This window comes from Microtus ochrogaster, chromosome 15 (genome assembly GCF_000317375.1).
Source record: "Microtus ochrogaster isolate Prairie Vole_2 chromosome 15, MicOch1.0, whole genome shotgun sequence".
NCBI lineage: Eukaryota > Metazoa > Chordata > Mammalia > Rodentia > Cricetidae > Microtus > Microtus ochrogaster.
The window spans coordinates 31973258-31985807 of NC_022017.1; the positions used below are offsets into that span (position 1 = coordinate 31973258).

Consider the following 12550-nt stretch of genomic DNA (forward strand, 5'->3'; position numbering starts at 1 on the left):
GGGGGGGGGGGGGGCTCCAGTCATTAAAATGGGCTTTTGAAGGGAAGCATCAAAGATGATATTCTAGGAGGTAGGAATCAAATCTGCGCTTTAAATGCTTCAAGTGAATAAATAAGCAATGGATAATCTTTAATTTTTTATAAGAATTTAAAATTTGTGTGAATGAGTATTCGGTCTGCATGTGTGCCTATGCACCATGCATATGCAGTGCCTCCGAGGTCAGAGGAGTGTGCTGGCCCCCGGTGTCCTGGAACTGGAGCTGTGGGCTGACACCTGGGTTCTGGGAACCTACCAAAGTCCTCTGCAGGAGCAACAACCTCTCCAGCCCTATTGCAAGTGTGTATCTGTTCAGATGTGTCTGTCTACAGCTCTTGTAAGGCAGCTGTAGAAGAAAACTTTTAATGTTTCAGTGGAATTCATTGGTATAGACTCAGATATTTTTTTCCATAACAAAATGTAGAATAAGTGTGGTTGTAGACACATTTACAGTCATTTTATGTGCTTATCTCTGCTGAACAGAGTGGCGGGTTTCAGAAGGTCGTTTTTATTCGGGTGTGCCATGGACTCTGACTAGGATCAACCTTCCTCTCTCCCTTCTCCCTTTTACTCCCATCCCTCCCTCCAGCCTTCTGTTTTCTTACACACCATATCCACACCCATGATTCCATGTGTCTAGAAAACCTAGCAACCACCAATGAGAGAAAATAGATTTTTTTTCTTTTAGTCAGACCCATTTTATTTAATACGGTGTTCTGAAGTTACATCTATTTTTCAGCAAATGATATGATTTTTATTGTTCTTTATGGCTGAATAAAATCAACACACACATAGACATGTATACACATTTTCTTGTTTCTATTCATCTGTTGAGGAGCACCTGGGCTTGTCACAATAATTCTGTAATCTGACTATTGTACATGGTATTGTCTCTCTGTGATATGCTGATTTAGAATCCCTGGGATGCCACCATTTAAGGCCATTTGTGTAAATATTATTCACTCCTCTCCCTGGCTAACCAAACACTTCATAGTTTCAAATCAAAAGGTGTTGTCACGCTTTCTCTAGCCTAAATCTCTCAGAGGGGAAAGAACGCCGTTTGTACTCAGAACTAGGGAGTATGGGAGATAGGAGCTGTCCTGAACTTAGAGGGCCACAAAGAATGGGGGTTCAGAACCACCTCTCTATAGGTGACCCTGTTCCAGGCCCATCCGCAGCCAGCAGTGAGTGGGTGTGTTCAACTGTGCTCGATATCTTTTGTACTGACTCTGCATCGCTTTCTCACAGGGAGAACCAGGGGACCCTGGGGACCGTGGTGCACCTGGAATGCCCGGACCTCGGGTATGACGCTCCCTATTCATGTTCTGTCTGTGCCTCCAGTTGGGGTTCTGTATGAGTAACTTACCTCTTCTGGGTGTGGCACTGGAGGCCTCAAAAGAAGCACAAGGACAATTGGAAAAGAGCAAGTTAGCAGGCTTGGCAGATCCATGGGGCTCTGTTGTGATGCCCAGAGTCTGGTCACAACAGAACCAAGGTCACCTCCTGGGGACAGGTGCTAGGGGATGGAGTGGTTCTGCTAGAGAGACTTGCTGCAAGAGTTGGCTCTCAGGCTCCCTGATGTGTCCCAGAGACCTGGAGTTACCATGGATCCGAGAGAGTCCTAGGTATAGGCTCCTTGTTGATTGGAATTGCAACTACTTGGGTTCACGATGAGCAAACACAGTGCGCATGAACTCTGGGCAGGCCAAGAGTTGTTTCTATTTGGGAAAGCAGAAAGCAGTATGGGGGAACAGGGAATTCCTATTTGTAGAAATAATGAGCCCTTTGGTTTCATGCCTCAGGGTCTCTGTGACTTAATGTTCCTTTTGAGAGAGCCAAGACCCGTGGCTTGCAGTTACTGTGGTCGTGTGGGTCCAGCTGGGGAGTGACGGCCATGTTTGAAGGTGTGCATAGATGATGATGGAGCTTTGTTATTCTGTCTCCAGGGAGGAGTTGGGGAGCAGGGCCTTGCAGGTCATCCTGGCGAGAAGGTTAGTTTGATCACATTTTTATTTATTCAGCTCATTCTTTTTAATTAACGAATCACCATCATACAGCACATCTTAGGTAAACATTTTCAGGTGTCAAGAAGGATACTGTCTTTTGAAAGTTCATGACATTTATTTTATGTCTTCATTTCTTTGCTTAATACATTTCAGCATGTCCTATGCATCAGTAGTGTTGAGTATTAGAGCCCAGCTAGGAACTGAGAGACTCTAGATGACATAAGAACAGTTGAACACTGTAGTGATGGAGACATGTCATCCTGAAGAGGGTGCTAGGGATGTCAGAAAAGATAGTGAAGGAAGGGCTGACATTGTGGCTGAGTCCCGAAAAGATGGAGAAGTCAAATACCCAGAGAGAGGTGGGGTGACAGTTCCTGAGAGAGGCAACGGCCCACACAAGAAGGAGCTTGGTACCCTAAAACAGATTCTCCAGAATTTCCCTTGTGCAGAGCTCTCCTTTCACGTCACTAAGCGTGAGATCTATGAGGGAACGAAAAACATGTGACCCAGGACCTCTTTCACAGGGACAACCTCCCACTGGTATCTACTGGTTCTGTTCTCTTAGGGGGAAGTTGGCCTTTCCGGTGCGCCAGGCCTCCCAGGACTGCGTGGAGAGAAAGGAGACCAGGCAAGTGTGACTGCCTTTTCCCACCAGGGCTATTGTGCTTGTGCCCAAGGAAAGAGCCTCTTCTGGAGTCTAATACCTTTAGGATGAGGTGGTGAATTTGACTGGGAGAATAGAACTACTCTTGGCATTGAAGGAAGAGAAACACAAGACGATCAGAGTCTAGAGTCCTGAAGCAAAGATGGAAGGACAGTGTCTGGAAGACACCTCTGGGAAGATTAGGGCATCCTCAGAGGAAGGACTGGGTGGAGGTACCAAAGCCAGGAGTCAGCTGCTTCACGAGCCTGCTTGGAGTTAGGCTTCACAGTGGCCGTCCTGCAGATGAGGCAAAGACGATGAGGGTTGGGGAACAGGTGTGAATGCATGGTCCCATTGCCCAAGGTCAGAGTGCAGTGGTTAATATTGTGTTGGGTTCTAATGCTTTTTGAATTATATTTTTTACTTTAGGGAGAAAAGGGTGAACTGGGACTTCCTGGGCTAAAAGGTGCCCAAGGTGAAAAGGTAGGGGCTGCCTGCTTTCATCCTCATCACTGATTTTTCCAGCAGAGAGAGGGAGAGGGAGAGGGAGAGGGAGAGAGGGGAGAGAGATGTTTTACAGGATGTATTTGTATTGCCGCTAAGCATGTTTCTGAGTAATCCTGACACCCAGAAGCATTGTTACACTGTCTTACTATCTTAGGGATCTATCAACACCGATATTCTCTTTTTTACCCCTAGAAAGTCTTTGACTAGATAGTGATCTATGATCTTTGGGGAAGTTTAGAATGTCATTTCTCCACCCAGGACCAGAGTAGAATGCTGCTCCTTTCCAGGAACTTCCCTTCAAACTTGGATTCTCAGAAATGCAATTTCTCTTGGAGACACTCCTTTCCAGAATCCAGAGGCTCAGGGAGACCACAAAGCTGTAACTGTTTTTGGCAGAATTGCCTGTAGACGTCTAAAGAATCTGGGTCATCTTAGGTTCCCCTAGAGATCTGGGTAATAATAAACCTAAAATAAGACGCCAAAGCAACACTGCCCCCTTCTGACTGGGCTTTGCAAGTCCATGCCTCAGCCTAGCCTTCCACTGATGCATTCCCACCCCAGTCCTTTTGTGCTGCAGATAGAACCTTGGAATTGGGGATAGTAATTCTTGCTTGTCAAGGGCAACTGAGAGCTGAAAGCACAGAGACAGAGGATTGGAATCCAGACCTATCTATGTCAAACTGATCTTAAACCCATGGCTTTTCTGAAGTCAAGCCTCTCACTCGGAGTTGGAGGGTATCCTTCCTGCAACACGCCCTGCTGGCAACCATTCTTCCTGTACCACTCTGGGATGGGCAAGGAGGGTGCTGCCAAGGCATCCTGAGTCCTCTGCTTTAGACAGATCTTCCATTTGCACCTGTTTGTGTGTTTTTCCACCCTCCCCCTGGGGTTAGATCTCTTGACTGTTAATGGCATGATCATTTCGAGAGTGCTAGAACACAGACTTCTCCTGTCAGCAAGGAGGCAGGTCACCCTGTGATTCTCGTGGCAGTGCTTCTGGAACTTCTGCACTGTCTGTCCAAGTGAAAAGCTGGTTCTGAGTGTGAAACTGGGTGCTTGGCTGGCTGCTCGCCTGTGGTTGTGCAACGGGACTAAGGCTTTTGTGTCTCAGGACTGAGGATTCTGTCTCAATGTCTTTATTAATGGGGAGGAAATCACGTTAGCAATAATAAATCAGACCTAAAGACAAATACCATATGCTACTTCTCATATGTGGTTTCTAGATTTTATAAAATATCTATGTGTATGACACGTATATGATGATGTGAATGTGGATGTGACATTAAAGTAAGGTGGGCTATTTGGATGAGGAAGGGTCCATCGGGAGGATGGTGCAGGACCAGAGCACATCACATATATTAATATAATGTCATTATGAAACCTATCATTTTGTATACATGAAAAATTAAACATATACTTTATGGACCTAGCTACAGAGATGAATCAGGTTCACATGAGAGATATAATTTAGAATGTTCTTTGTAGCAGAAGAAACAAGCAAGAGGAACCCTATCTTTTTAGTGCTTATGGATATGGTAGGGTTTCAAACTTGGCTCCCAAACTTATGCTATGCACAATAAAAATCCTAGTATATGTAGGCATGTGAGAGCGGTCTGCCTCTCCTGAGAGGGTGGTACAGCTCTGGGGGTGTCTCTAAGGGGACGAGACTTCAATGTGGCCATTGAGGTATATGTGGGAGCGTTTGTCATAACAGGTGAAAAACCGGCATTGCTGGCAGCAGTAGAAACAAATTCAGTATCCTCATTATTATTTCAAAATGCTGGAAGGGCATATGGAGCTTCAATAACCTGTAGCTATACAGGTCAGTTGAGATGCTTTAAAACACGTCTGAGATAGTTTATAATGTAGAGTGTATGTGTGTATCTGTCTGTCTGTCTCCCCAAGCCCTACCCCACCCACCTAACTATAATCTACTAAAGTCTGTGTAGGAAGAGCGACTTTGTTTTCTAGGGTGGACATGTTATTATAGACATTTCCTGGCATAAGCAGAATTGACAGGATTAAGATCATGTTTTATTATCTTTCTTCATTTCTTCTAGGGTGAAGCTGGTCCAGCAGGCCCCCCTGGCTTACCTGGAAGTGTAAGTTGCCCTGATTCTAATCTTAACTCCTCTTAATTCTCAAGGCAGTGGGATTCCCTCTATGACCACCCTCGTGCATGTGTACACGAGCACACTACACACACACACACACACACACACACACACACACACCCCACTTAATTATTAATATGCCCTCATTAGTTTATCATTAAGTAGACCTACTCCTAGCTCTTCCTTATTTATTCACTTTTTCAACAGAAGCACAGTTACTGTTTATGAATATATCATAGGCACTTGAGAGTACACATCCACCTGCTGTATGCAGGGAAGCTAAGATCCGGAGACAAGAAGTCATTTGCTGAGGGTGGGACCACAGTATCATAAGCCAAGCCTAGGGTTCCTCTCCCACGGCCATTCTCAGGGTTTAGACACAGGCTATCTAATGCCATCCTTAACTTTGCAGTTGGTGGCCTGTTAATATATTCAAATATTATTTTGCCTGATAGTGAGTGGAGTATTAGATCAGGTACAGCAGTGAACATGAGTGGCTGTGGGGGGAGAAAGAGATCCCAAGACAATATGATTCTGTTTTGACAACATTTCACTTTTCCCCCGATCAAAAAGGAGTAGTCAGAACCTTGTAGCATATATAGCATAGATTTATCTTTTGTCTGGCATCTTTAGTTTATAATAATAAATATAAAATGGCCACTTTTATTATCAATTATCTTATTACCAAGAATTCTGCGATGGGCCTAGTTTTGGAATAGTTTTTATTTCAATATTTCCTCTGTTTCTTGTGGTTCTGTTTGTGCAGTTGACAGAGACATTGCATGTGACTCTGTTTGCAAGTCCTGACAGAACTGGAGATAAAGTACCCTCTGGCTAAAACCAGATTTTAGCTTTTTCCTTCTACCAGTGCCAATTTCCTGGGGAAAACAGAATTTCTTGAGGGATTCATTCAATGTCTTTCTAGTATATGCTCTCTCCTACCACAATGGCTACATTTATCTAAAAACTATGTGTACATTGTAATGTTGTTTATAATGATGACACTATAATCTACATGATTATAACATAGTAAGTCCTGGACTTCTCATATCACAAAATCCAATTTTATACAACACACACACACATAATCACTCACAGACACATAGGCACACATATCCTCACATACACACACTTACACAGCCCCACAGACATATGAGCACACACATATCCGTGCACACACATGAATACAAATGCACTCATACACACACTCAGCCGTCTTGAGATTTTATGGATGAACACACTAAATAGAACAAGCTAAGCAGGAAAAACCAGCATATTGGTTGTTGAAGGATTGAGAACAAAGGCTTCCATCCTCTGCACGGATGTCAGTTTCTGGCCCTCCATGGTCTCCTTGCTCAGATGCCTTTCAGGAAGCTCATGCCTCTGTCCTTCAGTTTCCTTGCCCACAAAACATGGCAGAGGCACATCTCCACCTGTCAATGGCTAGTGAAATCATCCCTTGGTGCATGGGAGCCGCTGTCATTCATGTACTTAGGTTTACTAGTCATATACTTCTTGCACTAAATGATGTATTTCCACATATTTATAGTTGCCCATTCACGTGGGCTCTAATGTGTGAACACAACAGTGGTCTAACTGGGAGGAGTCTGAAATTAGAGACTTGAAGGCCAAGAGCGGAAGCTATGTTTTACCTTTTGTGGTGAATCTCCATGTTTCTTTGCCTACTTACTATGTCCCTTGGGGTTTGGCTCTGGGCCAACCTCTGACACACTTACAGGCTCCTAGAGGCAGGAAATTAAGGTATGTAAATAAGAAAAACGGTCAAGTTATCCCTATTTGTCGATGATGTATTTTACATAAAACATACTAAAGCTTCCATGGGGAGCTTCTAGAAATGATTGACATTCTAAGTAAAGTGGCAGAATACAAAATTAAGTTAGAAAAACCAGTATCTTTTCTATTTGTTGGTATCAAACATACTAAGAGAGAGGTCGGCCATGCTCCACTCACAGTAGTCTGCAACGATATCCAGGAATAAAGCTAACCAAGGTGATGATGGACCTCTACAGTGAAAACTTTAAATATTTGATAAAGGAAGTCACTAAAATGCAAAACATCTCCTATGCTCAGGAACCCATAGAATTAATATGGTTTGATCATCTACCAATTTGCAGATTCAGTGCAATCCCAATAAAATATTACCATGACCTTCACAGAAAAAGAATAGAAACCCTAAAATTCAGATGGACACACAGAAGGCTCCAGACAGCTGAAGAGACCCTGAGCAAAAATGAAGGATGCTGGAGAAATCACCGTCCCAATCTCCAGCTATATTATAGAGCTATAGTAATACAAACAGCATGTCACCGAGTCAGACATGTAGATGAGTGGGACAGACAGAAGCGCAGCAATGGTGGGAATGCACTCTAATTACAGTTGCAAAAAGAGTGCCGCCCAAGAACATCCAGTACAGTTGGTGGATATATTAAGAGAACCCAACGACCTCTTCATTATATTATTTGTATAATTAATTATATAAATTATGATGGGGTACTAGAAGAGAAAGGGGCATCTATAGGGACAATCAGAGGAGTCCTGAAGACTGGGCCCAAGTTAAAGGAGGAACAGTGTTTCAGGCCCAAGGAATCGTATCTGTGAAAGGATTGAGGGTAGACAGTGCTTGGACTCAGTGTAGCCTGGGTGGTGGGGAAGCTGGGGAGTCACTAAAGTCCTGCTGGTCTCCATTGGCCTCCCCACGAGCCAGTGGCTGGGTCCTCCTCACTAATCTCCTCTTCACCCCTGTCCCTGGCTAGTACAGGACAGGTTTTAATACTGGAAAAGGATGCAGTGACCTGAATTCAGTGTCCTGGGCAGCCTTCTAGTTGTCTGCATGAAGTACTCCGTTTCGGCTTTCAGGAGGTGTTTATCCCCCTCTTACTGAGGAGGGCAGAGAAGCTCAAAGATCTTATCCAGAGTCATAGAAGGTTTGGGACCAAAGCGCTTTTAAATCACACCCCTCATTAATGTATGCACACACATGCAGATCATTTAAACAAAGCTGGTTCTGTTGGACACATTTAATGAAAATAAAAGACACCGGCAAAGCTGGACACACATATAATCCCACTACCTGGTGGGTAAACACGGGAGGCTCAGGACTTCAAGGTCATTCTTGGCTATTTAGAAAGTTTGAAGCCATCTTAGACTATGAGATGAGATTCTGTCTCAAGAGTATAAACCCAAAAAGATAACTTCTCTTTGGCGAGGGTAGCCACTAGTAGGCTGTCTATGCCCCAGTGGACAACCTCACACCACGTATCGATGGGTAGCACTAGTAATACTCGGTGGACCATTCAATTAAGAGGACATGGAGCTGGGAGGGGGGAGTGGGGAATGGATATGACCAAGGTACATGGCATGCATGCATACATTTTTCAAGAAATATATAAAAAATCCTGACAACTCCCCCCCCCCCAAAGACAAATATAAAAAAGGTACTTCAAGGCTGTGCTCTTTGACTTGGCAAATCTCTGAGAGGCAGCAGGGTTTTGACACATGAAATGGAAGACTCCTTTGGTTATTAGCATTCTAATGTGTGTGGTTTCCTTTCCAGCCATCCGTGTTCACACCGCACCCTAGAATGCCAGTAAGTAGCAGCGGGCCCTGGATGCAGCCTGTTGCCCCAGCTCATCTGGTGATGGTGCGGGGCATGGGAGAGGAGTGGCCTTGGCAGTTCTGTGGATTTGATTCTCAGTCCTTCATGCTGGTTAGGCAGCATCAGGGTTTCTAGAGCTTGTCCTGGCAAAAATAGGGATGAGTTGCTATAAGAAACTGGTTCTGATGGCGGGCAGACCTTCTCGGGACATAATTCGGTGGTCAAGAGCATAGGCCATACTCTCTTTGTCTAGAGTTCATTTTTGCTGTGGCCAGAAATAACGGTAGCTTCAATACTAGAAATATCGGAGCTGCCAGAATATTCTATGCCAATGTTAGCCATGAAGAGACCAGCGATGGGAACACTTCAAACCCTTAGTCCCCTGAATTTGGTTACTCCATAGAGATAATTTCCAGAATATTCCGTTCAGACTGCGTGCAGGGTAGAGTTTCAGTGTCTTCCTGCAGACACTGAGTCATTTAACAGAAAGATGAAAATCAGCTCCATAGCCTGTAGACTGAAGGCCCTTTTCCTCCTTCTTCTATGAAGACTTCTAGAAAAGTATTTTCAGAATCTCTTTATTCTGCTGGCAGCACCGAGGCCAGGAAATGTTTGACACCACCACTAGCAGCAGCAGCAACAGCTGCCCCCCCCCCCTTGTTTTAAGACAGGGTCCTAACCTTGTAACCTTGGTTAATCTGTAACTCACTGTGTAGAACAGGGTGGCTTCAAGTGCCGAGATCCTCCTGCCTCTGCCTCCTGAGGGCTTGGATGAAAGGCTCCTCTCCTCCTTTTGTGGCTCTTTCGATACGATCCATGTTTCACAACACAGGACAGCTGAGAGGGCGGAGTGGAAAGACCTACGGTCCACCAATGCTGTCTCCATTTCTCCAATAAGTTGATGCGACTGCAATGACACAGATCTCGCATATAATAGAAAGACACGTGGCAGGGAGACACTGAGTCCGATGATGAAGTCACGGAAGGATGAGGAAGGATATTATGCTTGAACATGAGACAGGAAGAAAGTGCAGGGAGGCATCTCCATGCTGCCTGGATTTCAGGAGTGGTCAGATGTCTGTCAGCCATAGCAGGTGCCTTTTGTGATGTGTTCGAAGGCTCATCTCCTCCCATACACAGGCAGGACACCCATCCCACCGCCTCCCTTCCTGCACCCCTCTACCATCTGTTAATTGAATACCTGATTCTGAGCCTTCCCATTTCCCCCAAACTGGCCACATCCTCCTATTAAGCATCCTTAGAGTCAGGTGCCTCCTCCACAGAGTCTGCTAAGGTTTCAACTCTACACTTGAGTGGTCTGACCCTCTGACACAGAAGAGACCATCCACGGATACAATGCAGAGCGAGGTCTTTCAAAGCCAATCTCTTTCTTGAGGGAGACATGGAGAGAGATGTGCTGGGCAGATTCAGTTCTTGGCAGACAGAAAAAGCGAGGAAACCTTTGCCTCAAAATGCAGAAGAAATATTTTTATTTAGATGTCATTTCCTCGCTTTGAGCCGAAGAGTGGCAACTAACTTCCTTAAAAGTACACATTCTGAAGGAAGGACACCAACTAGGACTCAAAGTCGGAGACGGGCAGCATACTCACCCCCTTTCTCCTTAGTTGCTCTTCCAGTGGAATAGTCTAGAAACTGTCTCTACGGAGCAACTATAGACAAGCTTTAATCCCGAGGCACAGTTTAGGGCTCTGTTGCCCTGAAGAAGAGACTCTTGTTCTTAGATCTGAGCAGTAAGTCAGGATCTCTGAACAATGGGAAAGAGAGAGAGACTCCCTCTCAAAGACCCAGTCAACAGGAAGAGCATTGGTTGTGATCACCGTGGAGGGGGTCTTTGTGTCAATGCTGCAGGGTGTACCCGGTGTGCTGGAAGCATTGGGGGGGGGTCATTATCGAGTCACCTGTACCATGTGCTTCTAACCAACAGGGAGAGCAAGGGCCAAAAGGAGAAAAGGGTGACCCTGGTAACCCTGGCACCATGGTGAGTAGCTACACCCCCAGATACTGCTCTCTATTCCCCAAGTTACCTGAAGACCAGAAATCCAGGCCGGGCTGGCTCTAAGTCTGCACCCCACGGGCCACTCTACACACTGGAGGAATTAGTAACCCGAGTATGTACTGTTTTAGTCCTCAGGACTTTGGTAGATCTCAAATGACAACCATTGCATGGCCCCACCCACAGCCCCATCTGCCCAGAACAAGGGTACTGAGCTGGTTCACGAGCACCGTTTTCTCTCATTGCAGGGACCACAGGGTCGACCTGGAGAACTGGGCCCTCGGGGACCCACTGGACCTCCGGTAAGAGAGCCATTTCTCCATCTGTTAGTTCCTGGCCATGTATCCCTTCCTGCCTTACCCACCAGCCTTCTCACTGGACATTTTGGGAATTCTTATTAGGGTGGGTATACTGGAGACATGGTTTGTGCTAATCCCCAGAATTAAGGGTCTCAACACCTTGCAAAGTTGTCCCCCAAAGCAACAACCTGGGCCAGGCTCTGGGGCGCTGGTTGTCCCTGTCCTCCTACTAAAGTGCTGCTGCAGCTGAGGAAAGCTCCCTTAGACTCAGTGTTCTGAAGAGAGGTTGCCCGGAAGCAGGATTCCTCTCGGTGTCCAGTGCATTTTTCAGATGCAGGGAACTGGCTTGTCCTCCCTAGCCATTGATGGGCAGGCAGGTTTAGCAGATGCCTGGTACATATTAACAACTTTCTTTTTTTAGTATGGTTTGGGCTGAGAAGATATTTCCTGGCAATTGTTCCGTTATTTTGGGGAGGGGGAAAGGGACCCTATACGGTTTTGAAGAACCTATTAGTTGTTTAAAACTCGCAAGGTCAGGGCTGTCTAACTCTGTGTAGCTCATTTACGTAATGAGTCAATGATGGTAAGTAGACGGCGGTAGGGGCAGCGATGGAGACGAGCTGGGCCAGCGAATGGTGACTGTGCCGCACTTGATAGAACCCGTTTTCTGTGCTTTGTTCTGATGAGTCACTTTAGAGCAGCAGGCTAGTGCTACCTGAGATGCGGCCTCTGATCCACCTCCTTTTATCTCTCCTGCACAGGGAGCCAAGGGACATGACGGTGCACATGGGCCTCCTGGAGCAGCTGGAAGCCCCGTGAGTCCTCCTGTTTTGCCTTACTTCTGGGGACTTAAGAAGGGACCCCAGATGAGCATCTTTTCTCTGGCTCACTGTTCTGGACCAACTGGGATGTGACTAAGAAAGACAATCCCACACTGGTGGGGCAGTCCAGGCATGGGAGGGGGCATTTGAACCTGAAGCCAAATTGGAGCTGTTCTGGTCTGGTCTACACACAGTGTTCTTATCAGGCCTGAACATTGTCCCATGTCCAGCCCTGAGACAGATTCCCTCCTATACACAGATGGATGCTACAAAGGCTCAGTCTCAGTACAAGCCCGTGCTGTACCTACATGCACACGAGTGAGAAAATTCTTCAGTGCACACAGAGGACACTCAAAGGACCTTCAGTACACAAAGAGGACCACTCCCAGATGCTTGCCATTCTGAGAACTGTGCCTGGATTCAGATCCACATAGATACACTCTAAAGATAAAGTCCAAGTTACACACATTATCTCTCTGTCTATTTCTCTTTCT

General features: G+C 45.7%; 1 protein-coding gene across 1 annotated transcript in view; it reads left to right on the forward strand.

Annotated features, from left to right (window-relative positions):
- Col22a1 (collagen type XXII alpha 1 chain) overlaps positions 1–12550 on the forward strand; it is a 226488-nt gene that overhangs the window by 110147 nt on the left and 103791 nt on the right. The window contains exons 27-35 of the mRNA XM_026782418.1: positions 1285–1338; positions 1983–2027; positions 2608–2670; positions 3115–3168; positions 5253–5294; positions 8881–8913; positions 10868–10921; positions 11185–11238; positions 11997–12050. Of these exons, the coding sequence (XP_026638219.1) occupies positions 1285–1338; positions 1983–2027; positions 2608–2670; positions 3115–3168; positions 5253–5294; positions 8881–8913; positions 10868–10921; positions 11185–11238; positions 11997–12050 (453 nt within the window). The remainder of the gene's footprint in view (positions 1–1284; positions 1339–1982; positions 2028–2607; positions 2671–3114; positions 3169–5252; positions 5295–8880; positions 8914–10867; positions 10922–11184; positions 11239–11996; positions 12051–12550) is intronic.